This window comes from Lagopus leucura, unplaced genomic scaffold (genome assembly GCF_019238085.1).
Source record: "Lagopus leucura isolate 7727_CA_CO unplaced genomic scaffold, USGS_WTPT01 Super-Scaffold_100030, whole genome shotgun sequence".
NCBI classification, from domain to species: domain Eukaryota; kingdom Metazoa; phylum Chordata; class Aves; order Galliformes; family Phasianidae; genus Lagopus; species Lagopus leucura.
In genome coordinates, this window is record NW_024962281.1 from 1,567,129 (window position 1) to 1,589,419 (window position 22,291).

General features: G+C 46.8%; 2 protein-coding genes across 7 annotated transcripts in view; both read left to right on the plus strand.

Annotated features, from left to right (window-relative positions):
• The first annotated feature begins 541 nt into the window (after positions 1-541).
• On the plus strand, positions 542-12,309 carry MEIKIN (meiotic kinetochore factor). 3 transcript variants are annotated; one of them, XM_042881386.1, is made up of 12 exons: positions 542-710; positions 1,119-1,206; positions 1,396-1,480; positions 1,985-2,045; positions 2,581-2,727; positions 3,147-3,266; positions 3,486-3,525; positions 4,434-4,492; positions 5,154-5,248; positions 5,602-5,784; positions 7,276-7,399; positions 8,777-12,309. In XM_042881386.1, the coding sequence occupies exons 1-12, from the start codon at positions 542-544 to the stop codon at positions 8,821-8,823; spliced, it is 1,218 nt and encodes a 405-aa protein (XP_042737320.1). In that variant the 3' UTR covers positions 8,824-12,309. The 3 variants fall into 3 exon arrangements, with proteins under 3 accessions (XP_042737320.1, XP_042737322.1, XP_042737321.1); XM_042881388.1 differs by lacking the exon at positions 8,777-12,309 and adding an exon at positions 6,888-6,970 and having other exon boundaries at positions 7,276-7,362; XM_042881387.1 differs by lacking the exons at positions 7,276-7,399; positions 8,777-12,309 and adding an exon at positions 5,964-6,881.
• Positions 12,310-13,107: 798 nt separating this feature from the next.
• The window catches only part of FNIP1 (folliculin interacting protein 1), a 60,214-nt gene continuing 51,030 nt past the window's right edge, over positions 13,108-22,291 (plus strand). For 2 of the 4 annotated variants that reach the window (XM_042881379.1, XM_042881385.1), the window contains exon 1: positions 13,108-13,232. In XM_042881379.1, coding sequence (XP_042737313.1) covers positions 13,144-13,232 — 89 coding nt within the window. In that variant the 5' untranslated portion in view covers positions 13,108-13,143. Of the gene's footprint in view, positions 13,233-17,935; positions 18,120-20,732; positions 20,780-22,291 lie in introns of those variants that run through there. The other 2 variants (XM_042881381.1, XM_042881382.1) reach the window with 2 other exon arrangements.

A 22,291-nucleotide genomic window follows, 5' to 3' on the forward strand; every position in this document is an offset into this window, starting at 1 on the left:
CGGGGTCCCACGAGCCGCAGAGTTGGGGCGCACAGCTCCGCCATGCCCACCGCCCCGCTGCACAGCAGCTCCGGCCCCCAGCCCGGAACACGGATAGAGGCGGGGCCAGGCAGGATTTTGCTCGGCAAGCGGCACGCTTTCAGCGCACTTCTTTTTCACCAGAAACCAGTGCTGGGGTTCGGCTTCGAGAATCTCAGCACCACCTTTGCGCCTTCTGTCTGCGAGAGCGCATCCTGGCACCCTCCGTTTCTCCCTAGCGAGCTCAAAACACCGAACAAATCGAGATCCCCGTGCCGGGGATGTTTATTGCCACCACCCCAAAAACCAACTCCGCCCCCCCTCCCCGTTTCACCTCTTCCCGGCGCCCGAGATGCGCAGCTGTTTTCTCCGCACGCAGCACAGCGCCGCCTGGCGGCTGCCGAGAGCGGCTGCTGCGCATGCGGGCTGCGGGACGGCGGTTGGGGCCGCTCGGGGCTTCTTGAAAGGGCGGCGGGGTCGGTGCGCGGCCCGGTTGGGTTGGGGGGAGGAAAAGCGGCTCGCCATGGAGCGGCCCTACTGGAGGAGCTCGGCTTGGGGGGGGAAGGCCCCGCGGAAGAAGCGGCGTTCGTCCCCGCTGCCCGGCGAGCTGCCCGCCTCGGGGCGCTCGGGGGCGGCGCAGTGCCGGCGGCGGCTGTTCGGCAGCGTGCGGCGCGGGGAGCCGCAGCCCGGCTGTAAGTGCGGTGTGCGGCCCTGGGGGCGGTGCTGGGGTCGGTTGTGGTGTTGTCCTGGCTGAGTGGGATAGAACCCATTTAGAATAAATATTCTTTTAGCTTTGGCGTAGCAAAAGTTGTTCCCAAAGTGCTTTTATTATTATTATTATTATTGTTCAACGGGCTTGTGGAATATCTGAGGGATTTCCAGGGTATTTCCTAAAGTTGGCTGGATTTTTTTTCTTTGGTTGGCATACTGATGAGGCAATAAACGCATGGGTGGGAATAAACTAAATCCAGGCTTTGTGGTGTGTGTGAAAACAGGGCTAGAATTGCTATCAGCATCAACAAGTGGGAGCGTTTAAAGGTGCTGCAATAGAAACACTCATCTCATTCCTGTTGCTGAACTGAATACTTGTTCTTCCTCAGGTGCAAAGGGAAAATGCACTGTGAAAACATTACCAAAAATCAAGGAGAATCTTGAAGTCACCCAAGGGAGCCCCTCCTCCAACCAAAGGTCTGCTGGAATGCTTTCATATACAGAATTATCACTGGTTTATCGTTGTTTTGCCTGCCGTCTGTTGTAAATGCAGTCTGGGTGCTGGATGGGCTGATGCTGGGCAGGCTGTCTGCTGGGCAGGGGTTGGGCTGTCAGCTCCCTCTGCATAGTGCAGCTCTCTGGATTGAGCTCTGCTCTGTTTTTCAGTTATAGCACTCAAGTGAATGTGAAAGAAATGCTGTTCTTGGGAAAGAATGAAGAGGATGTGGAAGGCAGCACGGTACTGCTGAAGGTGAGAATGCTGTTTTGTTCTAACACTGCTGATGTGTGAAGGGTAAATTAAAAGATGGGACAGAATCATTGAACAGCCAGGGTTGTAAAGTGCCACAATGCTCATCCAGCTCCAACACCCTGCTGTGTGCAGGTTGCCAGCCACCAGACCAGGCTGCCCAGAGCCACATCCAGCCTAGCCTTGAATGCCTGCAGGGATGGGGCATCCACAGCCTCCTTGGGCAACCTGTGAGTGAAAAACTATCCAAATTAATGGATATTCATTGTGAGATTTATGTCTTATTTTATGGTTTTTAAGTCAGCTTTCAGGTCAGTTATTGGTGCATGAAAAGCAGTGGTGCAAACTGTGCTCTGAATAGCAAGTTTAAGTGATAAAGTATCACGTCATCAGTTCCTGAGTATCTATTATTGCAGGTGTTCTGACATTGATTGCACTTAATGCAATCTAGACTTAATGTCTAGATCTGGTTTTCTTATGTTCTTTGTATTGATTGTTTAATTTTAGGAATCTCCAGTAATCAGCTTTGAAAGTAAAGAGAGCCTGAAAAGCACTGATGTTACTTCAGGTGAGTGTAGTGATTGTGCATCGTGTTATGGAGTGTGCTTTTGTGTCTGTATGGAGCAACAGGTAAAAATGAACATTGGATTTCAGTGATTCAGCATGTGCTTGGTTCACATGAACTGAGTGTAAGCAGCCAACAGCACAGGAGGTGTTCCAGGCAGGTGTGTGCACCGAGTGCTTCAACTCTTATTCATGACAAGAGTTCTTTTAGAAGTTGAAAAAGTGCTGATCTCAAACTGCATGGGCAGGTGTTTATTTTAAAGTCTTTTGAGAACTGCCTGGCTTCCTTATGAAGGAAAAAAAGAAGAGAGAAGGACCAGTAACAGTGTGTGCTGAGCGGATTGCTGCCACAATTGAGGCAGCCTTGAGCCCAGCCTGTTTTAAACCACATCATAGTGATTTTGTTGTTGAAGAGCCACTTTTCAACACGAGTTCTTCAATTTACTTAAAGGTACACTTTTAAAAGCTTGAGAAAAATGACGTGTGTGTGTAAAGTGATGCAGTTCATTTGAAGCTGCCTTTTTTGCCTCTCCCTCCAGGCACGGGGATGACTCTTCCTACAGGTGTTTCAGACTTTCTCCTCGAATGTTTAGATGCAGATTCTTCTGCAGATCGTGACACAGTTGCTACTGACACCACAGAAAGTTTCCCATCCCCTGAAACGTTAAGAGATGAGGAATGTTCAGGTGAGGCTTCTTTGTTTGCTGGATGCTGGAAAGATTGAGGAGGTTGTCTGGAGTAGGAGGGCCAGTAGCCTTTGTTGGTTGTGACTCGCTGGGTCAGAGCTTTGCTGTGAGCCACCCTGTGCTCACTGTGCAACCTGGGTACCTGGTCCTCCAATGCAGAGTGAATGCAGGCCTGACATCATTCGAATCATACTTTCAACTTTAAGTATCTGCTGTTGGCACAAGTCGTTTGCTGGGGGGGGACTGATTAATTTGCTTTGAGCTGAATTTCCCCCAGCCATTTCTGTATGTTTGGACTAAGACGATGCTTTTGCTATGCTGTGAAGTCTTGCAAATGAGATTTCTGTCACTTGGTAAAAGTTGAAATAGCTCAGTGAGTTTTAGTGTGAGAAGCTTGTGCTTCTATCTTCTGTGTGCAGGGGCAAGTAATCCTGACTTCGAGGACTTTGTGAAATGCAAGAACTCCACTCTTCTGGACTGCAGCAGAGCAGTGGCCATAGATAAGATACTGCAGATCTCAAATCTTTCACCAATATTAGGTAATGATTTCGTACAATACAAAAGAGTATATAAATAAGCAAATATCACTGCAGTGCTAGGAACTTTGTGTAATGTGTAAGGATTATTTTATTTAATGGGGAACAGCTCCTTGTTCAAGTTCTGTGTTTGCTTCTAATGTTTTGCTTTATAGTGTGCATAAAACGAGGTCTGGCTCGCTTGGCTTTTTCTTTTAATGTTTAGATTTTTGTGTTTTTCAGAACCTGTATTGGAAGATTGTAAAGACCAGTGCATAAAAAGGTAATCTGCAAAGCAGGCCGATGCGTCAGAATGCTCAGATTTCTCTATTATAAATGATATTTTGGGCAATATGAGTAAGCCTGTGATCCCTCAAATGTGTCTGGTGAGTTTCAACTGCCCGTGTTCCCACCAGCTTTAAAACTGGTGCATGAAGACAAGCAGGTATGGGTTTTCTTAATAGGCTCCTGCTTCACTATTGGAGCTGCAGGAACATCAGTGCGACAAAGCTCAGTGCAGGATTTGATGGAGCTGACACTTATCTAGCCCATAAAATTGGCTTTTGCCACTGACACTGATTCTATCAGGTTGCCTTCAGTTGCAAAGATAGGCTGGCAGTGCAGGGATTGCCTGTGCAGTACAGAGCATGAGGAACTCCTGCTGTCAGCTCCTGGTTGTGCTGTGGGCTCGCAGAGGACAAAGCCAGGTTCTGCACCTTTTCTGTAGGAGTCATTAACCAACATGAGACACTTCCAAAGATTACTGAATGCAGCCTTTATGAATCTCAGGCCAGGTTCCTACCTACTGTCTGGTTGTTCTTTTCCTTTTAGTTTTATTTGCAGCATGTTTTTTCCTTAATGAGAAGAACAGTGCATGTGATATGCTGAAACCCCTTTGTTGCTCTCCTTATTGTTAGGATGCCAGCTCTTCTATTGACAGATCATCTATATGAAGTGCTTTTTGTGTCAGTGATTGTCCTCTGTAGCTTTTAAATTGCACATATCTTTGGAGTAAGTGCTGTTCCTGGCTGGTAGACGATGAACTGTCTGATGAACAAGCTGTAACTATGTTTAGCAATTTTTTTAGCCACTTTTCACTCAGGCTCTATTTGTTCTTTGATTTCCTTGTATGTTTTTTGATGAATGTTAACATCCATTGAGAGCAGCTCACTTTTTTTCTCTTCCCCCCAGAAAGAGACCCAAATGCAATTACAGTTCTTCAGAACTGAGTGTTTCAACTACTCTGGCAGGTAAAGCACCACAAGCTGAGGGCAGTTTGGACTAGAAGGGGAAGTGTGAGTTGAAGATCCTTCCTGCAAATAGCACTTGTCTCATAACAAGTTAGTTAGCAACAGCAAAACAGAGCTGCGTTTTTACTTTTAATGCTCACCTGTGATGCTTAGTGAAAACGGAGTTTCTCACTTAGCTTTTTCAGAAACAGCTTTTGGTCATGCTGCTCACTTTACTTAATGTCAGCCTTCACGAATACAGGAGTCTCTTCTGTAACTACAGTTCTGAACTGTGACTGATGCAATTCTGGCTGTAGCCCAGGTACCACACTATTTTTCTCTGTTTAATTTGGACTGCAGTAGCAGCAGAAGCTGCCACTGGCAAGGACTGTTGTGATTATGCAATTCCTCTGCTCACACAGTATGCGTGTCTGGTGGTGAATAACCAGGTGAGCATATGATTAATAAGCAACCTTGTTTCCTTAAGGAAAGGGAAGAGGAAAAATGCTGCCCTGTTGACAGCAGGAGGGATGGCAGATGAGGGTTGTATTGAAAGGAGGAGGTATTTATATGGGTGGCTTTGGAACAATCCCTCTTTAAAAAACATCCTGTAAGACGTAGGTTGGAGGGTGGCTGTGGGCTATGAGATGAAGTTAATTTGTTTGTTGGAAATCTATCACAGGGAAAAAAATCTGTAAAATTACCACTGCAAGAGAGAGAACTCCAGCCCTAAAAAGTGGCACGTGCTGTTCTTCACCAGTAGGAGCGGAAAGAAAGGTGAACAGCCTTCCATAAGTCAGCTCGGTTGTAACACAGATGATTTGCCCCTTCCTTGTGCAGGTGGAAGTCCCCACCTAGAAGAGTAGATGTGCATTCAAATCTTGTCAGCTCCTTTAAAGAGGTGCCTGCAGGCAATGGCAGAGACTGCCAGTGTAGCTTGTTTATACCTCTGGATAGCTGTCACAGTCGTGGGTGCCCCCTAGGCTCACTTTTTCAGACCGATTTCTGTCGCTGCTACCAACCCAGCTGTATAGAGCTTGAGTTTGTCACTGGGATTCTCTTTGTTAAATGCTTACCAGACAGTAGAGATTCAGTTTTTTAACATGAAATGTCATTGTTTTGTCCTTCAGCCTGACAATCAGACTGCTGAACCCCAAAGGCTGAAGAGCATCAGAAAAGAAGAGCTGTCTGATCTGTTAGAAGGTAATGCATCGCCTTGTGGTCGGCTCGAATCTGCCCCAGCAGAAGCTTCAGCCAAATCAGTGAAGGTGACAACAGAAGTTCTGCCCTCTGGACAGACAGATGATGCAGTGGTAAGTAATTACATCGTGCTTTGCTAATTAACAAAGGTGTAAAACTGAAGTGAGAATTTGGAATTGTGACAAACGTAGCAGTTAAATATGAAAAGTGTTTTATCCCCTGGTTTTGAAAGGGACTTCAGAAGTACTTCTCCTGTGCTGCAATCAGCTGATTCTTTGCCTTAATTTCACAGAGCATGAGACAAAAAAGTGAACACTTGAAATTCAGTACTTCAGCTCTAAAACCTGTTAATTACTTTCAGTGGAGTTGTCATGAAGCAGGGTGGTGTACCAAGAGAATACCGTAGGAACAATACAGCAAGCATCTGATCTGGAATGCCTCTGTCTTATCAAATGAGTTTTGCAACACTGATCATGGAGAAGAATAAATGTCCTAGATGTGTCCTGATGTGCATTTCTGGTGATGAAAACCGAACCAATCAGTCTTCATTGTGCAATCTGATTCTGGCTGTTCTTATGGTACAGTTTAAGTTGCGCAGCAAACTGAAATTCGACCAGCTGAACAGTGTCAGATGTTTTATAACATCTTCCAATAGAAAATCAGCACTTGGTAGCCTTAGTTGTGTTTCCTCTTTGTTCCAAACAAACTTGCTGTTTAATGCCAAGTTGGGTTTTCTCTCAGTAAAGGCAGTACTGCCACTTCTCTCAGCACTGGAATGGAAGTGATGTCTCTTGCTTTTATGCCATAGCTCTCAACAAGTCTGCAGATTTGTGGGTTTTTTTTTCTATGGTTTTTTTGAGAACTGTTTCAATAGAAAGACTTGCACCAGGTAATTTCGAAGGATTTGAGTTGTAGAATTCAATATGTTGTTGTGAACAAGCTTTGATTTATGGGCACTAGATTAACAGAGAACACCAGGGTCTTGTTAGAGGCAGAAAACAAGAATCATTTAAGATTAGGAGTCCTAAATCATATTTTTGAAGCAATTAAAACAGTCTTTTGCATGAGCCAACAGATGTTGGCCAGTTTGGCCATTTGTCTGTCATGTAATTGGGCAGTTATTGCTGCATATGTTGTGTTTTGGAGAAACTATAGCTTAGCTTGTCACCAGTGTGCAGAGTTTCATCAGGGGAAGATTTATCCCTGAATACCACAGGTCCCAGTGTCAACTCAGAAGAAACTGTTCCTGGGTCTTTGAACTCAGCAAGAGAAATTCTTCCTCCAAGTCCAGAAAAAAAGGTTATTTTCTTTCAGGTTCTGATGTAATTGCACTCTATAAGTCCAGTCCTGGCACGTGTGTATACAGTGCTGTTGTTAAAACCTTACAGCATGGTGAGCAGTTGAAGACTGTTCAAGCTTAGAAACTTTCTGTCTCCCATTCCTATCGCATGTTAATGGTATGCAAGTCAGTCTTAAATGTTTTCTGGTGACATCCCTTCAATGTCCCCCTGCTTTCTTTGTTGCATGCTTTTTGAATGTCCCTGGTGGAAAGCTAGAAGAACATCTCTTCAGCTGTGTGAATGAAATGTCATCCACCTTTTCAGACTTGGTGTTACAGGAAAGAAATCTGCTCCATTGTCAGGACTTCGCCAGCTCGTAGACCTTGCAGGCATCGCCGACTTCCAGTTAACACAAAAGCCTTCTGCCTTCCTGAAGGAGTGCCTGAAGGTAATGGAACATAGAATCATTCACAGTGTAGGTGATAACTAGCTATCCTTATTGTCTGTTTGTCCTTTAAATATCTAAAGCTTCTTCTGCCACTGTCCAGTCAGTAGGATTGTGTGTAACCTGTTTTGCTGAATACATAGTTAGCATCTCAGCTTCTTTCTAAAGCTTTCATGTTTCTCTTTTGCTCTCCTTGGAGTTGCTTTTAGTTGACACAGTTAAGATGCTCAGCAAAAGGGAGAGTATAAACATGAGGGGGAACAGCTGCTTACGAGGGTGGATGGTGACAGGACAAGGGGGAATGGTTTCAAACTGAGACAGGGGAGGTTTAGGTTGGATATGAGGAGGAAGTTTTTCACCCAGAGGGTGGTGAGGCACTGGAACAGGTTGCCCAAGGAGGCTGTGGATGCCCCATCCCTGCAGGCATTCAAGGCCAGGCTGGATGTGGCTCTGGGCAGCCTGGGCTGCTGGTTGGTGACCTGCACACAGCAGGGGGTTGGAACTGGATCAGCACTGTGGGCCTTTTCAACCCAGGCCATTCTGTGATTCTAAGCAGCCTTTTTCCCCTGAAAGTTCATCATGTAATCGGATTTTTCTTTAAAGGTTTCTTTTTTTGTTTATTTCTGAGACCCTCAGCATACGGAAAGCTCCTTTTTTCACTTCTAGCTTTTATAAAGCAGAGATGAGAACTGTGTACAAAGCTGTCTCATCGCTATCATAGAGCTCGGATTCCCTCCTTTGAGATGCCATCCCTTGAAGTTTCTCAGTGTGCCACTGGATGGCAGATGTCTTCCTTGGTTTAAAACAGTCCTTTACAGTGTCTGCAAGTAATCTGCAAATTATATTCATCTGTCTGTGCTGCGTTAATGTAGTGTACAGACACTGTATAAGCATAACAGATTTCAAAAATGCCATATATCACAAACTCTCAATGGAATTGCAGGTTGCTGGCTCCACAGCTTGAGTACATACAGCACCCAGGAGGTGTTTGTGAGTGTGTGCATCGTGGGAGTGCAGAACGTAGGTCATACTTGGTAGGCAGCTGGATGGCTATCAGAAGAAAAATGTTTGCTTTTACTACTTCTCCAGAGCAGCCTGGGAATTAAGAATTAACTTAGTGCAAGTGTCTGTGGGCTCTTTGTGAGCTGGATGTCTCTGTCTCTGCTCAGGGAGTCTTTGGAGTTATACTTCTTCCATTAGCAACATATGTACTCTTAAAACTGCTGTTCTGTGCTCACTAGCCGTGGGCCTGTAAGATTCGAGTTACTCCCAGTGATGGATTCTCTTGATCGTGTGAACAACTTATCAGAGTAATGAGGTTTCTTTAAACTTGAGAATATATCATTTTATTGATAGTACTTAACATTTTTTTTTCCCCAGATGTTATTACAAGTTCTAAAACTTGGATCTGCTGTAAGCACAGATGAGGATTCTGATTTTTCAGCAGGAGTCAACGGAAGTGAAGTTTGCTGTAGCAGGGAGATGAAACAGAAGTATTAATGAGTGATTAATGGCCATATTTTTTTTTGGCTTCTACATTGTTTGAACTTAATATAATGTTTGACAGAAAGCCTGTAAATCCTTTACTTGGATATTTTGCTATTAAATTACTTGTACAAGCAACTAGACCTCATTCTGGGCATTGTTCTTTAGGAGCTCCATAAAGATGGTGCTCAGTTCATTTAGATTTTTTAAAAGCATGACTTGAAGACGGCGCGTTGCATCGCTTTAGTTTTGCTTCTTGCTATGCCAAAACTTCTGTTTGGTTGTTTGTTTGTTTTTTTTTTTTTAGTGGTATTGGCCTTTACAGCTGTGGCCTCTACTTGAGTAGAGAACACCCAGCATTGGGGTGTTTGTGTTAGTGGCTTCTTACAACCCCTTGCCTCCTAGGCTGTCCATCCTCAGGAGAATGTGCATCTCTTGTGATGCAGCTTTTCATGCAAAGTGAAGCCAAAAAGCACAGTGTTTACAACCCAGACCTGTGCTTTATATAAAGTATCAGTTGACCTAATGCTTTATTTTCCAGTACAAGTTTTAGATACTGATGTGTTTCCACAGTGGCGTTGTATCTATGGAGTTTTATTTGTGTGATAGGTGAAGTGATCCTTCCATCTCTGTGCTGTTATACACTATAATGTTTGGGCAGAGAAGCAGACCTCATGGCCTGTGGGTAAAGGCTTGCAAGGTCTGACGGTGGGAGATGAGAGGTCCTTTGTGACTTTTAATGGCTTCAGATTTGTGGAGAGAAGTAAGTGCCTTGCATGAATAGAGAGGTGGAAAAAAGCTTGTCTAGATGTTTGGAGTGCTGGATGTTGATGTTGGTATGGATTTTGCAGTTGGCTGCTCGTTCTGCGTGGTACATAGGTTGGATTCCCAGTGGTGCTGTGGAATCCAGTCCAGTTTGTGGATCGTTGATCCATAGATGTCATTCTTCAGTGTGCTGAATGCTTCAGAGAACACTGACCAGAGCGTGGCTTTTCTCTGCTCGTAGTTACTGCATGCTGAATTAGTTTGGGTCTCCACAAAGTCCTCACTAACACCAATCCTTACCCAGGCTCTGTGGTAGAATTAAGGAAGTTTCTCCATGTTTCAAAATAACAGTCTGGCTTTCCAAACATCTTGAAAGGTGAGGTTGTTTCTCAGTACTATCAGCCAAATTTGCCATGCCCTGGAAGCTATTTGTGTTTCCAAAAAGCACGTCAAGAAGACATAAAATTCACGACTTTAATTAGTTTGATTACATCTGAGCAGACCTGGGGAAGTTCAGACCCTGGGCCTTTTCCCATTGCTCTGGGTTAGAAGGAAGTGCAGGTAGGCACACTTGGATTCAGTCTCTAAACAAATGTCGTCTAAGCATATCATATGGCTCAAGGTTAACAGTCATGGCATTAAATTATTTTTCCTTTAAGCATTAGTAGAGAGTGTTCTCCCAGTATCTTGTTGGAGTGCTTCCAGGAATGCTTCTAATTACCAGGATCCTTGTTCTTACAAAGCTGCTGGTAACGAAGTGTGCAAGAATCTGGAGCCCCTAGGAGAGAATGGTTAGCACCTCGATGTAGCTTTAAGCAAAACTGGGGTATGCAGTAAGTTAGTATTAAGATGATTGATTATCCTCTGCTTGAACCAGAGTAAAAGATGTTGTTATAAGAGTATACTAGCAAGGTCCTAAAAAAAAAAAAACACAAACACAACACTTTGCACCCAAAGCATTTTTATTTTCTAATCATAAATAGACCAATACTGACAAAGTAATTGGAGAGTACAAGATCGAAGCAGTTATACTTGCTTATAACGGTGGGGTTGGCTGGAGCAGCCTGAAAACTGCAATGTTTTACTCTGTTTTTTCCTTTTTCTTTTCTCTCAGTGTGATGAGGCTGTCCAGGACAGAAATATCACAAACTTTCTTGTCCTTCCCCTCAGTTACAAAAGTGCTGCTCCTTTTTTTCATCTTTTGAGATGAGAGAAAGTGTAATTGATTACCAGGCTAGCCCTCAGCCCTAGGGAAGGAAATCTTACTCGTTTTGAGGCCGCAACAATATCCACTCTTGTTCTGCTTTTCTGAAAGGACAGGCACTTTCCCATGCTTTGGTTTCGAACTGAAGAATGGCTGTATAAAATTTCTCTCAAAGTGGAAACTGGTTCTTCCATGTTAGTGGATAAAGGTTATAGGTCACAGGCAGTTAATGGGATAGTACAGAAGAGCTTATTTGTGCAGTGATTGAGAAGTCCTCACAGTATCGATGGGGCTGCTTTGTCACAAGCCTAGACGTGGTGAAGTCCCAATGGCTTGAAAGGAATGACAGTGAGTCAATCTGCACGAGAACTTTCTATCCATGAAATGTGCTCTGAGGATGCATGTTTAGTAAAGCATTCAGGGACAAATGTATGAGGGTTTTCATTAATAGTTTGCAGTTTTTGAAAATGAATGGTTCTTCTAGGAGGCTGAAAGTGCTTGGAGATGATGAAAGATGTTTTTTCCCCCACTGGAATGCTACAGGGGTATGTGAACCAGCTGCTGGAGTGTAAAGCCCTTGTATGCAAATGGTTCTGTTTGTAAGTTCTCTAAATCCTAATCTCTAAACACAGAAAGGACAGGATGAGAGTCCAAGGCAATGCATACTAAATGGGCAGGTAAGTTGGAAGTCATGTTTTTCATGCAGGTGTGAGGATTTGCCTGTGGGGAGGTTTTTCAGGAAAATGGATGATGAAACGTATTTCGTTCTTGTTCTCTTCCTATCTATCCTCCTCTCTGCTCTCTTGATTAAGGTGTGTTAACAAAGCTTGCCAGAATCCCTTGCTGTTAACTTTGAAGCTTTGGAACAGACTCACTTTGAAAGGGGCTCTGGCAGCTTGGATTTGAATACACTTGATGTTGGTTCAGTCTTCAGTTCTGTAAATTGTGAAACTGTTGAAAGCTCAGCTGTATTTCCTGGTCAAATTCTATTGTTTTGTAGTATTCTGCACTCGAAGATCTTATTTGAAACTGCATTTGTGTGCCCAGTTTGAAGGCTTTCACATAGTGAAGGGATATAGAGATCTCTTGCCTGTGAGCCTGCAGCATGCAGGTGTGTCCTCCATCCAGAACAAGGGAAAGATGTGTCTGAATGTTGGTTCCTGCTTTCTGTTACCAGCATCAACTTCTAGTGGATGAAAACCAGAGGTCCTGTAGACAGTTGTGTATGTTACGCACAAAATGATCCTTGTTTAAAAGTATTTCTAATGTAGCGTTGTGTCACATGCTGACTTAGTTTAATTCCGTTTTCCAGAGAAAGCAGATGAGTCACTTCTATTTAATCAGTTAATTATTTTCACTTTCTGCTAGTCTTATATCCTCACAGCGAGACAGGGAAGGAGGCTGGTAACCGTAACCATTGGTTTAAATCTGAACTAATAAATACTGCAAAAACCGCTCAGTCCCTCTGGCTTGTGTTTGGTCTGGATTCACGTGTGGGTTACTGTGTCCTAAATGCGTTTGGCAGATGGCTGTTTTATGGGTACGATGGCTTCCCCTGCACACAGCACATGCGGCTGCCTTCCTTCCTCCAGCCTTGTCCCAATGCTATTTCTGTCTGTGCTGGGGAGCCCCTCCATCCCGAGCAGGCCTGGGGGAGAAGAAGGGTGGGAGGAGATGGTGGTGGTGGTGGTTTCTTTCTTTTTTTGTTTTCCAGCTCCAAAGCTTGACCTATCCAAGGAAATCAAGCAGAAACCTGCCTCCACGTTCAAAGAAAAGTTTCTGAAGTGCTGAAGGTTGGATTGAAGGTACGATAACTTCTCTGAAAAAGCAGCTGAGCACCGCACAGGCTGCCCTGGGGCGGGGGGGGGGGGGGGGGGAACCCCCCCCCCCCCGGCGTTCCGGAACGGGGCGATGTGGCACGGGGGGACGCGGGCGGCGGTACGGCGGGTGAGGGTCCCTGAGGCGCTCTCCAGCTCTCGAGGCCTTTCCCGTGCAGTAGGAGCAGCCCGCTCCCGCCCCGGCCCCTCCGGCCGTTCCCCACCCGGGGGCCGCGCGCTCCGCTCCGCTCCCCCCGCGCCCGGCCCACGTGGGGCCGCAGCCACTCAGCGGCCCACGCAGCGCCCCGCCGGGCCCGCCCCGCCGGCCCTCCCCTTCTGGCAGCGCCGAGTGACTAATTTCTGTCATATGACTGTGACACCGAATGGAGTCGGGCGGGCGGAACTAGCCGCGGCGCGGGGACGGCGCTGCGCGGAGCCCGGCGCTCGGCGGCGGGGGGCAGCGGCGGCTCCCCAAGATGCCGCCCACCCTGTTTCAGAAGCTTTTCAACAAAAAGCACGGCCTCACATCCCCGGCCAGGGACGCGAGAGACGACTGCGTCTTCAGGTAAAGCGGCGCCGGGGCCGCCCGCCTCCCCCCGCCCCGAGCTCGGGCTCCCGCTCCGCCGGAGGTGCCGTGAGGTGCCGGGCAGCGCCCCTTCCCCGCGGCGCCGCCGCCATCCGCCGCCCGGCTCTCTTCAGGCGGCGCCGCGCTGCCCCTCGCGGCGGCCCCGCCGCCCTCCTCCTGCCCCCGGGGCGGCCCTGCGGGGCTCCCGGCGTTCCCTCGGGGGATGCTCGAGGCTGGGGGGAAGGAGGAGGAGGAGGGGGGGAGGCGAGGCCGGCGCCATGCCGCTCGTCACGGGGCTGCGAGCCGCGAGGGAGCGACCTTAAAAACGTGCAGAAAAAGGAGGGGAAAAGGCCAAGTCGGTGCCAAGAGAGGTGTAGGGTTACTGGTGAAATTTGTCACGATCTAACCGCTGCGGCTCTAGGTCTGCCGCTGCAACAGCGGGGCCGAGGAGGGGCGGTGTGCGGGGAGACCCGGGCCGGGGGAACCAGCCGGGGTTCCGTTCGGAGCTGCCGTGTGGAAACGGCTCCGTTTGTGGCTGTAAAACGGAGCGCCCCGCACTGGGAAACCACGCAGCCCCCTCTTGGTTGGAGGGACAGAAAGCGACCCTGCGAAATAGTTTTAAAGTTTTCAGCTTAAGCGTGGACCGATTGCGCTGCGATGGGAAAGTTGTGCGCTCCTCCCATCCGCTGCCCTGACAGTGCCGACGGGAAGGGGACACCTGGGTGCACGTGGGGACACGAGTCCTGCGCACCTCCTGCTTGGGGTGTTTCGGAGTGCTTCTGCTGATGTCGGAGCATCCCGGTGGTCACAGAGCTGTGGTGGGTCCGTGGAGCTCTTGCGTGGCCAGCAGGCAGCTTGGGCTACACCTGAAGGCCAGCGCTGCAGCTCATAGAGCTGCCTTCTGGAGATGCTGCTCCCTCAGCTCCTCTCTACTGGCTGTGGTAGTAGCTCCTTTAAAATGGTACGTATTTTAGGAGACAAAGCTTTTTAACGATGTCCACATCATCTAATTCTGTAACTCAGCTTATGTCTGAGGTCAGGCTCTTTGTTGGGGAAGGGACAGCACGGCTGGGCCGGGCCATTGCCACACCTTTCCCAGCCTGATGAGAGCTCCAGTAATGATGAGGTTGTACAGAGCCTGCAGGTTAGCTGAGCAGCTGCCACACAGACCCCAGGCAGGATCACAAAGCAAAAGCACTCTGCAGGGAGATGCCTCTTCTTCCTTCTCAACACGCAGCGTGCCAAACTGGACGTGGATTTTGAAGATACGTCACACTGTCTGCTCTGCCCTCCTCCACTCATACAGTGCTGCTTCACTGTGTCATGGGAACCGTCAGGCAGCTGCTGGTGGATGTGCAGTTGTTCATTTGGTGCTGATGGCTGAGGTGTAGGATGGGGCTGTGCTGCTGAGAGCCAAGTGCTGTATTTCAATGCCCTCCAGGCACGTTGCCTAATGGCTTCTTTCTTTTTCCAACTGGGGATAAGTCTGGAGTTAATCCTCGCCACTGTGGTCTTATTGGTTATGGGTGAAACTTATGGAGAATGCACCAAATAAAGAGTGTTATTTATGATAGTTGGATTTTGGAGCCTCGAAACCAGAATTCTTTTTTGTCTTTTTCTCTGCTTCTGTGCTTCCAGTAGATATGAGGGCATCAGTCTCGTCGCCTTCAGTGATACAAGTATATCTTTATGTGTTGGTATATTACTACTTGTTTATATTCTCAGTAATGAAATGTTTTCCAAGTATCCTGCATGTTGTTGCTGTTTATTGCCTTCACATTGGTCCTCAACTGAGAAACTGTGTAAAAAAAAAAAAAGCATAATAGTTATAGAAATTCACTTAATATATTTAGGGGTTGATAAGGAGAGAGAAAAGCCCAGTTTCTATGGCGATGACATCCATATAGCAGATCATTTTAGGATGATTTTGATGCTTCTTTTTCTTCTTTCTCTATGACCATACTCTGCCTTTCATTCAGGCTTGTTGTGAACATTTACGAAGGCGTAAATTCTACTGATCTGAACTTACATTGTTTCAACAATAACAGAAATTACCTTTTCCTGTGGAAGCTTTTCCTTATTACTTTTCTCTTTCCTGCTCAGAATCCTTTTGTCTCAGGTGGGGCTGTGACACTTGGAGGCTGAGTGCAGCAGCACTTCAGAAGCAGATTTGGAGAGGCTGCCCCTTCCAGGGAGGTGCCCAGTAAGTCAGCAGCTGCAAAGCATTGTCCCATGTTGTTTGGTTTTTCTTTCCCCTATATATGAGAAGCAGCTTTAAGATCCACTACATATTGGTGTTTTAACCCTTCAGCTTAACTGGTGACAATCAGCAGAGCTGGTCTTCAGTCTGCACTCTTCCCCATGCAGCCAGGTGTTCATAGCAAGAGCAAAAACATTCCATGCTTTTATAGTAAGATATGTCTACAAGAAACACCTGCAAGTATTCCAGAGCAGAGACAACCCTTAAGCTCCAAGGTGTCGAGTACCAGCTGTCTGCTGCAAATAATACTCACGTGAGTGGATTTTCCCCAAGGGTAAATTCTGCTATTAATAGAGTCCTTGGCCATGCTGTGCATCTGGCAGTGGCCTGCTGGTGGCAGGAGGCAGGGCAGGCTGAGCCAGGCCTTTGCCAGCCCTGTGCTCCTGCCATCACCAGGGATGTGACATTGTAGGTGTGTGTGTCTCTCTAGAATTACAGAATCAAAGCATTCCAGTTGTAAAAATACGTGAAGCTGCTGCTATGTGAATTGCATGCAAGTGTATAAAACATATATATGCATTTTAAATAGCCATCAAATGAACCCTGTTACAAAATCTTCTCATCACCTTCTCAGTAAAATGGGAACAATCATCTCACAAAAACTTCCTATGGCCAGGGAGAAGCAGCCGCAGGTTCTGCCCTGTATTGTGTGCAAACACAAAGTATTCCTCTGCGTTTGTGCTGGGCTGCTGCAGTTAGAAGTAGGATTTCCTTTCTGGCTTTTCAGAGGCACACTTCAGTGCTTTGGAGAGGAGAGAGCTCCTGAAGCACCGCTGCTTCGACCATCTGAACCATGCTCTGGAGGATGAGCGCAAAGCTCAGTGAATTGCTGGCAGCTCTCAGGCTTTATGACTTTATTGTGATGTTGCTTCTTAACTTGTTAAATATGTGCGTGTATTTCCAGTGGAGGGACTGCAGCAGAATTTTTGTGGCATGAGATTATGTCCATGGAGACAGCAGCTGGGGCAGCAGCACTGTTACCTGCTGTGGGAGGGGGGCTTCGCAAAGAGCTGCAGGGCAGTGACTTGGGGGGGTTGGATGTGGGGAGAAACTGTTTCATTCCATCTCAGGTGTGAGGTTAAAACACTTGTCCTGTTTTATCTCTAGACATCCCTCCCATCTAGCTGGAGGGATTATTAGTTAGGAGTGCTTTTTTACACTGAAGCTCAATACAAGCTTCTCTTTTTTAAGCCTCAAAGAACCATCCCACCCCAAGGGGCATTCTGCTGATGTTTCCAAACTCTGTTCTGCCCTTGTTTAAGCACCTGTTGTAGAGGTACAGCTGTGTGGTAGCTGTTAAGCCTAAAAGAACCCCTTTCAGTTTCGGGTCTTACTGACAGCATGAAGGTTGGGTGCGTTCTTCCTTTTGGGGCTTGCTTTGGTTTTCTGAGTGTTTCTGAGGACAAGCACAGCTTTCCGAGTGGGATGACACAGGCATAAATAAATGCTCTTATCCTTATGCACAGAGGACAATTTCCAGCCATTCTGGAACTGTGCTTTTTTGGGGGTCTCTCTGTTATAGGTGCTGCTCCTTTGCTGGGAGTGGTTTGCCAGGTTCCCAAGGCCTATGGCTGGCTGTGACCTAGTGTTTCCTGAAATGCAGCCAGGCAGGGATCCCCCATCAGCCCAAAGACTTTCTGTTTCTCTGTGCTAGTGTCTTTAAGTGGAATCCTGAGCTTTGTTTCTTTTCATGTGGTTTTTGCCAGCTGGATTCATTGGGGGGAATAGCAATAAATCTTGAGTTGGAGATGGGTACAGTGACATGAGGATGCTTCACCAACCAGTGCATCTGCAGTGCTATTGCTCTTGCACGGTGCAAATGCTGTCCACCTTCTGACAGCAACATAAGTCATTGCATCTTGAGCCAGGAGCTAATTTATTCTGGCTTGATCTTGAACTGAAAAGGGATCTGGAGGCATCTACCACCATATTATGGGGGATTTCATGAGGGACTCTGGAGTGAGGTTAAGGAGGAATGTGACATTTGCCTTCACATTCGTTTTCCAGGTGAATTTTAACTGCAGAACTTCTTGGTAAGTTTTCTCCTTGTTCCTGAAGGTGGATGTTGCCAACAACATGAACGCAGCACAGTCTGCTCCTGCTGTGCTGAGAGCAGGGGTAACCAGCAGAGACTGCTGCACTGCTTTCCCTTTTTAAGAGTGGTTTTATTGGTTGCCTGAGGAGTTCAAACCTGGCAGTATCTCGACACTGTGGTATCTTCAGACCCAAATTCAAAGAGAGGTCTTGGACAGTTGGATTGGTAACGCCTCTGCCAGGCTCAGATGGCATTTACCTGCTGCAGCACACAGGATGCCCCACTCCATCGTGTCAGACGTATCTGTGTATCCATCCACAGCCTGCCTGGGCCCACAGTACCCTGCACGGTTAGCAGATTCCTTGCCCTAACAGCACCTCATGAGGCTTCTTTGGGCTGTTCCACAACAGCCAGCCTGGCCAGTGCCCGTGATTTAATGACACACTGCTTTCTGATATTTGTTTGCTTCTGTAAGTGTTTTGCCAGTGGTTGTTAGATTGCTGGAATTTTGCTGCTTCGAAGTCTGAACACCTTCAAAACCAGCCCTAGCTGGATGGATGCTGCAGAAGCTCCTGCTTGTCATCGTTTCCAGGTATCTGGTGAATTTGAAAAGTCTTTGTCCCATCATATTTAGGGCTATTCAGATCCTTAAACATCAGAAGTTTTCTTGTGTTTGTATTAGGCCCATTTCTGCCCTTTAATGCCCCTTAAGATTTTCTTTCTTAAATCCATGATTTCTTAATCTCTCTGGAAGAGTCTTTGAGTTTTTGGTTGTATTAATTTGCTTGAGTGCGGCAAGCTCTGAATAAATATTGGTTTCTGCTCAGATTTCTGTCTTGCCATGACGACTCTGGCCTGTATTTTGAAATATAACGCTGTTTTCCAAAGCGCTGCTTCTTGCCAAATTCTGTTTTGCATTTCCTGTCATCTGAGCTTTTGCATACCTTCCAGTGCTGGAAGTGAAGTTCTGTTGTGGAAGCAGAAGCTCGCAGAGAAGAAGATCTGTGAGCTGCTCTGGGCACAGGCAAAGCTTTGGTGGTGCTGGAAGCGGTGCCTCACAGAAGTGGGACCCCAGGTCAGGACATGGCAGTGTGCCTGCAGCCTGCCCGGCCCTGTCGCTTCCATGCCCGGCTGTGGGGAGGGGGTCTGTGCTGCTCTGCTTCTGGACCTACTCTGTTCCCCTTCCAGCTTCAGCTCCTTCCTCTAAAGCAGAATGGTTCTGGGAGAGGCTGCAGGGTGTGAGTCCAGGGGTGCTGCTGGCTCTCCGTCATCTGAAGGGGGAAGAAAGACCAACTCACAGCTGACTCACAACTGAGAATGTGGCCTCGTGTGGTGCTCAGGAAGCTCTGCAGGACTGGTGGGGGTCTCACCAGTTGCTGATTCCTTTGGTTCTGCTTTGAGCTTTCCTTGGCTCGCCGGTCCTGCTGTCCTCCTGGATGGGCCTGATCCAACAGGGAGTGAAGTGTTCCCTGCTGCCTGTCCCAGCTGGAGCTGGGGGAGCTGATCCCCATCTGCACGGTGCGAGGCTTCTCATCACTGTTACGTGTGTGCAGGTAGGGTAAAAAATGCTCCTTTATGTTTGCGGGAGCTTAGCCTTGGCGAATGTTGTCCATAGGTGTTTCTGCAGACTTACAGGCGCTGCGTTTTCCATTCTTCAGATGATGCTGCAGGGCTGTGAGGAAGTGTGTGCGCCATTTCAGCCACTGCAAGGCCTTCCTCCTTTCTGCAGCAAATCTAGGAACTGACAGTGCTTTTAGCTGACACAGGTTGCAGACCTTGCTTTCTGGGAACCATCAGCTCCTTTGGTTGACCTTTGGATGAGTCTCCCTTCTGTTGCTTTCGGAGGGGTTTATCCTTTCTGTGTGCACACTTTGGAGGTAGCGTCTGCTGGTAGTGACAGCTTGGATGAGTTCAGGCTTCTGTTCTGGGATGATCTGCTGCAGTATGACTTGGAACCTGCTGTCATCTTGGCTAAATGCAAGAGTTGACCACTCTAGAGGCGAGCTGTACGCATGCACAGGAGTGCACATGGTGGTTTCATGCGCAGGGCTGCATTCTGTCCTATTGCTACATCTGGAGCAGGACGTCTGCAAGATCACATGTTGGTGAGTAACATTAGGAAAAATGCAGAGCTCAGTTGCACTGCAAATGCACAGGATGACTGCATTTTATGTCTAAAAATACATGCCCCAGTGTGTTCTACTCTGGGGAAGTGTGAATGGTTACTATTCTTTATACTAGTCTTTGTATCAAAAAGAATTTTTTTGTTTTTACAGCATTGTGCTGTTGCTCGGTGCCCAACCGAAGCTTTTCATTGAGATAATTCTGCATATTTGCGTAAGAAGTTCAACCTTTTTCTTTTCTGAAACTGATAGCTTCTGTAGATATCATTATTCAGAGTACAATGCTCTACAGAGAAACTTGTTTGAGCAAGCAAACTGCAGCACAAAACACTACATGGACTGCACGTGGAATATTAACAGTGCGTGCGTGTAGCATGTCCATGAGTACAGTGTGTTTTTTGCTTCAGAATTGCTTTTGGACTGAAGTAGCTGGAGTGCATGTGAAATGGAGTGCATGTCTTTATTTTACAGTCTTACCTTTGTGGAGGCAGCCTGGGTAACCTCAGCAGTGGTTTTGACCTGAAATGAGTAAAATCCATTACAGAAACAGTTGTATTTCTTTCAGTGTAGGCACTGTCTGTGCCCTGCTTGCTTGTGGGGCTGATGCATGCCCAGCTCTGTGTGTTTTGCTAGCAGTGTGGTTCCTTTGGTCCGGCCAAAGTGTCAACAAAACACAAAACGTAAACTTTCAGTTTGTGTGATATATAACTGGAAAGAAAGAGGAGCCAAGCTGCAGTTGTCTGCCATCTGTTTTAGTTGATAAATGAAGAAACTTTGGGCTCGGTTCAGCCCTGACCGAAGGTCCTGGCGTTGTGCCTGTTTGAGCCGGAGCGGTTCTTTGCCCAAATTCCTGCTTCCTTTTCCTCTTTCGCAGCAAAGTGCCATGTTTGGGCATGGCACAGAGGAGCAGCTGCCTTGCCATTGGCTTTTGTTGGTTTTGTCCCAGCCTCGTGACCCACGGGAGAGCTGGCTTTATGCAGGGGTGTAAAGGAATAGCAAAGTCTCTGCTACAAACTCCTATTTCTCAGGTCTGCTGGGCATTCCTCCCTGGGAGAAAACAGGCCTCCAAAGACTGTGGGCCTTGCATTTGGCTTGCTGTGATTTGGGTAATGGTGGTGCAGAGAGGAGGGTAAGTGAGAAGGAAGCACGTCTGAGCAGTTAGCTAACACATGAATGATCAGACCAGACTGAGATCTTACTTTGGTGTATCACATTGGCCATGATGCCCCCCATGATGACCTACCTAGAAAATATTCTTTCAGTTTGGAGACTTCCGCAGAATGGTTTATTTAATCCTTTCTGTGAAATCTGATAGTGGAAATGGGTAGAAAAATGGTATTAGTTCAGGTGTGAGTGGAAAGCAGATAGAGACGATAATCTGTGTGTGGTTGTGCATGCAGGGAACATCAGCTGCAAATCATGGGGCAAGCGTTCTTTCCTTCCCAGAAGCTCGTTCTCATTGAATGACATTATCTGAACATCAGGATCTGGGAGGGAATATTTCTGCCAGAATTTTCTTGTTCCTACAGGAGAAATAATGGCGTTACTCCTTAAAGACAGAGGTAAAGAAATGCACCCCGTGTTTTGTAGTGCTGACTGCCTTCCTATGCTGAGGCAGCCCGTGCTCCGACATAAAGCTGAAATAGACAGAAAAAGGTGGCTGGGGTTTTTGGTGGTGGTTTTTTTTTTTCTTTTTTTTTTTTTCTTTTTTTTTCCAGTGCTTAAAGATATTTCTGTTGCTACGAGTTACTGGAAATTACTTTCTTGGTATAAAAGGAAATAGTTGTACTGAGAGCACAGAGGGTTAAGAAGCTGTGACAGCAGGCGTGCTGGGTAACTGTGTGCGCCTTCTGTCACACAAGGGATGCTCATCGTGAACCAATGTCCTCTTTTTCTCCAAAGCAGATGTAATTGAAAATGGTAATGATAAAGTAAATTCATGAAAGGCAGTTGTTCTCATCTCATCAGGGTCAGAGAAGTCAGAGGCGAAAATGTGCAGGAATAGGGAGTTTGTTTGTCGAGAGGTTGTGTCTGTTTACAGTTCTTTAAAGGAGAAACAAATTGAAATGAAAGCAAACATAAAATGACCCGTTCCTATAATGCACTGAGTGTCCTCAGCTTTGGCATATCTCTGTGAGGTGTGAAGGCTTTTGGTGGCACAGCTTGGGCTTGGCAAAAGGCAGATCTAAGCTGGAAGAATTGCTCCTGGACGGCAAGGAGATGCCTGTGTGTGTGTGCAGCTGCTGTGCTTCGGTGCATGCATTTTACAGGCTGATGTTTTCACTGATGGTATCCCTTGTCCTGTTGTTTGGTCCTGTGCTTCGGAGATGAGTCTTCACACATGCAGAGGGGTAAAAGGGTTAAAGTTCAGTCCTCTTTCTCTTCCATTTTTCATTTTTCTTTTGCCCTGTGCTGCCTGAGGCCCTCAGTACTGCCTCTGCTCCCTGACATTTCCCCCTGGGTACTGCCCCATCCCCTATCACTGCCACCAGCAGTAGGGTGCATCCTGTTTGGGTCACTGCTGTCATTCCAAATGACACGCACTAGCATGAGAAGGGAGAAGAGAAAGGAAGAGCCAAGAGAGCAATTGCTATGCCAACAGCTCCTTTGCAAAAAAAAAATAAGCAATGACCCAGTCTGA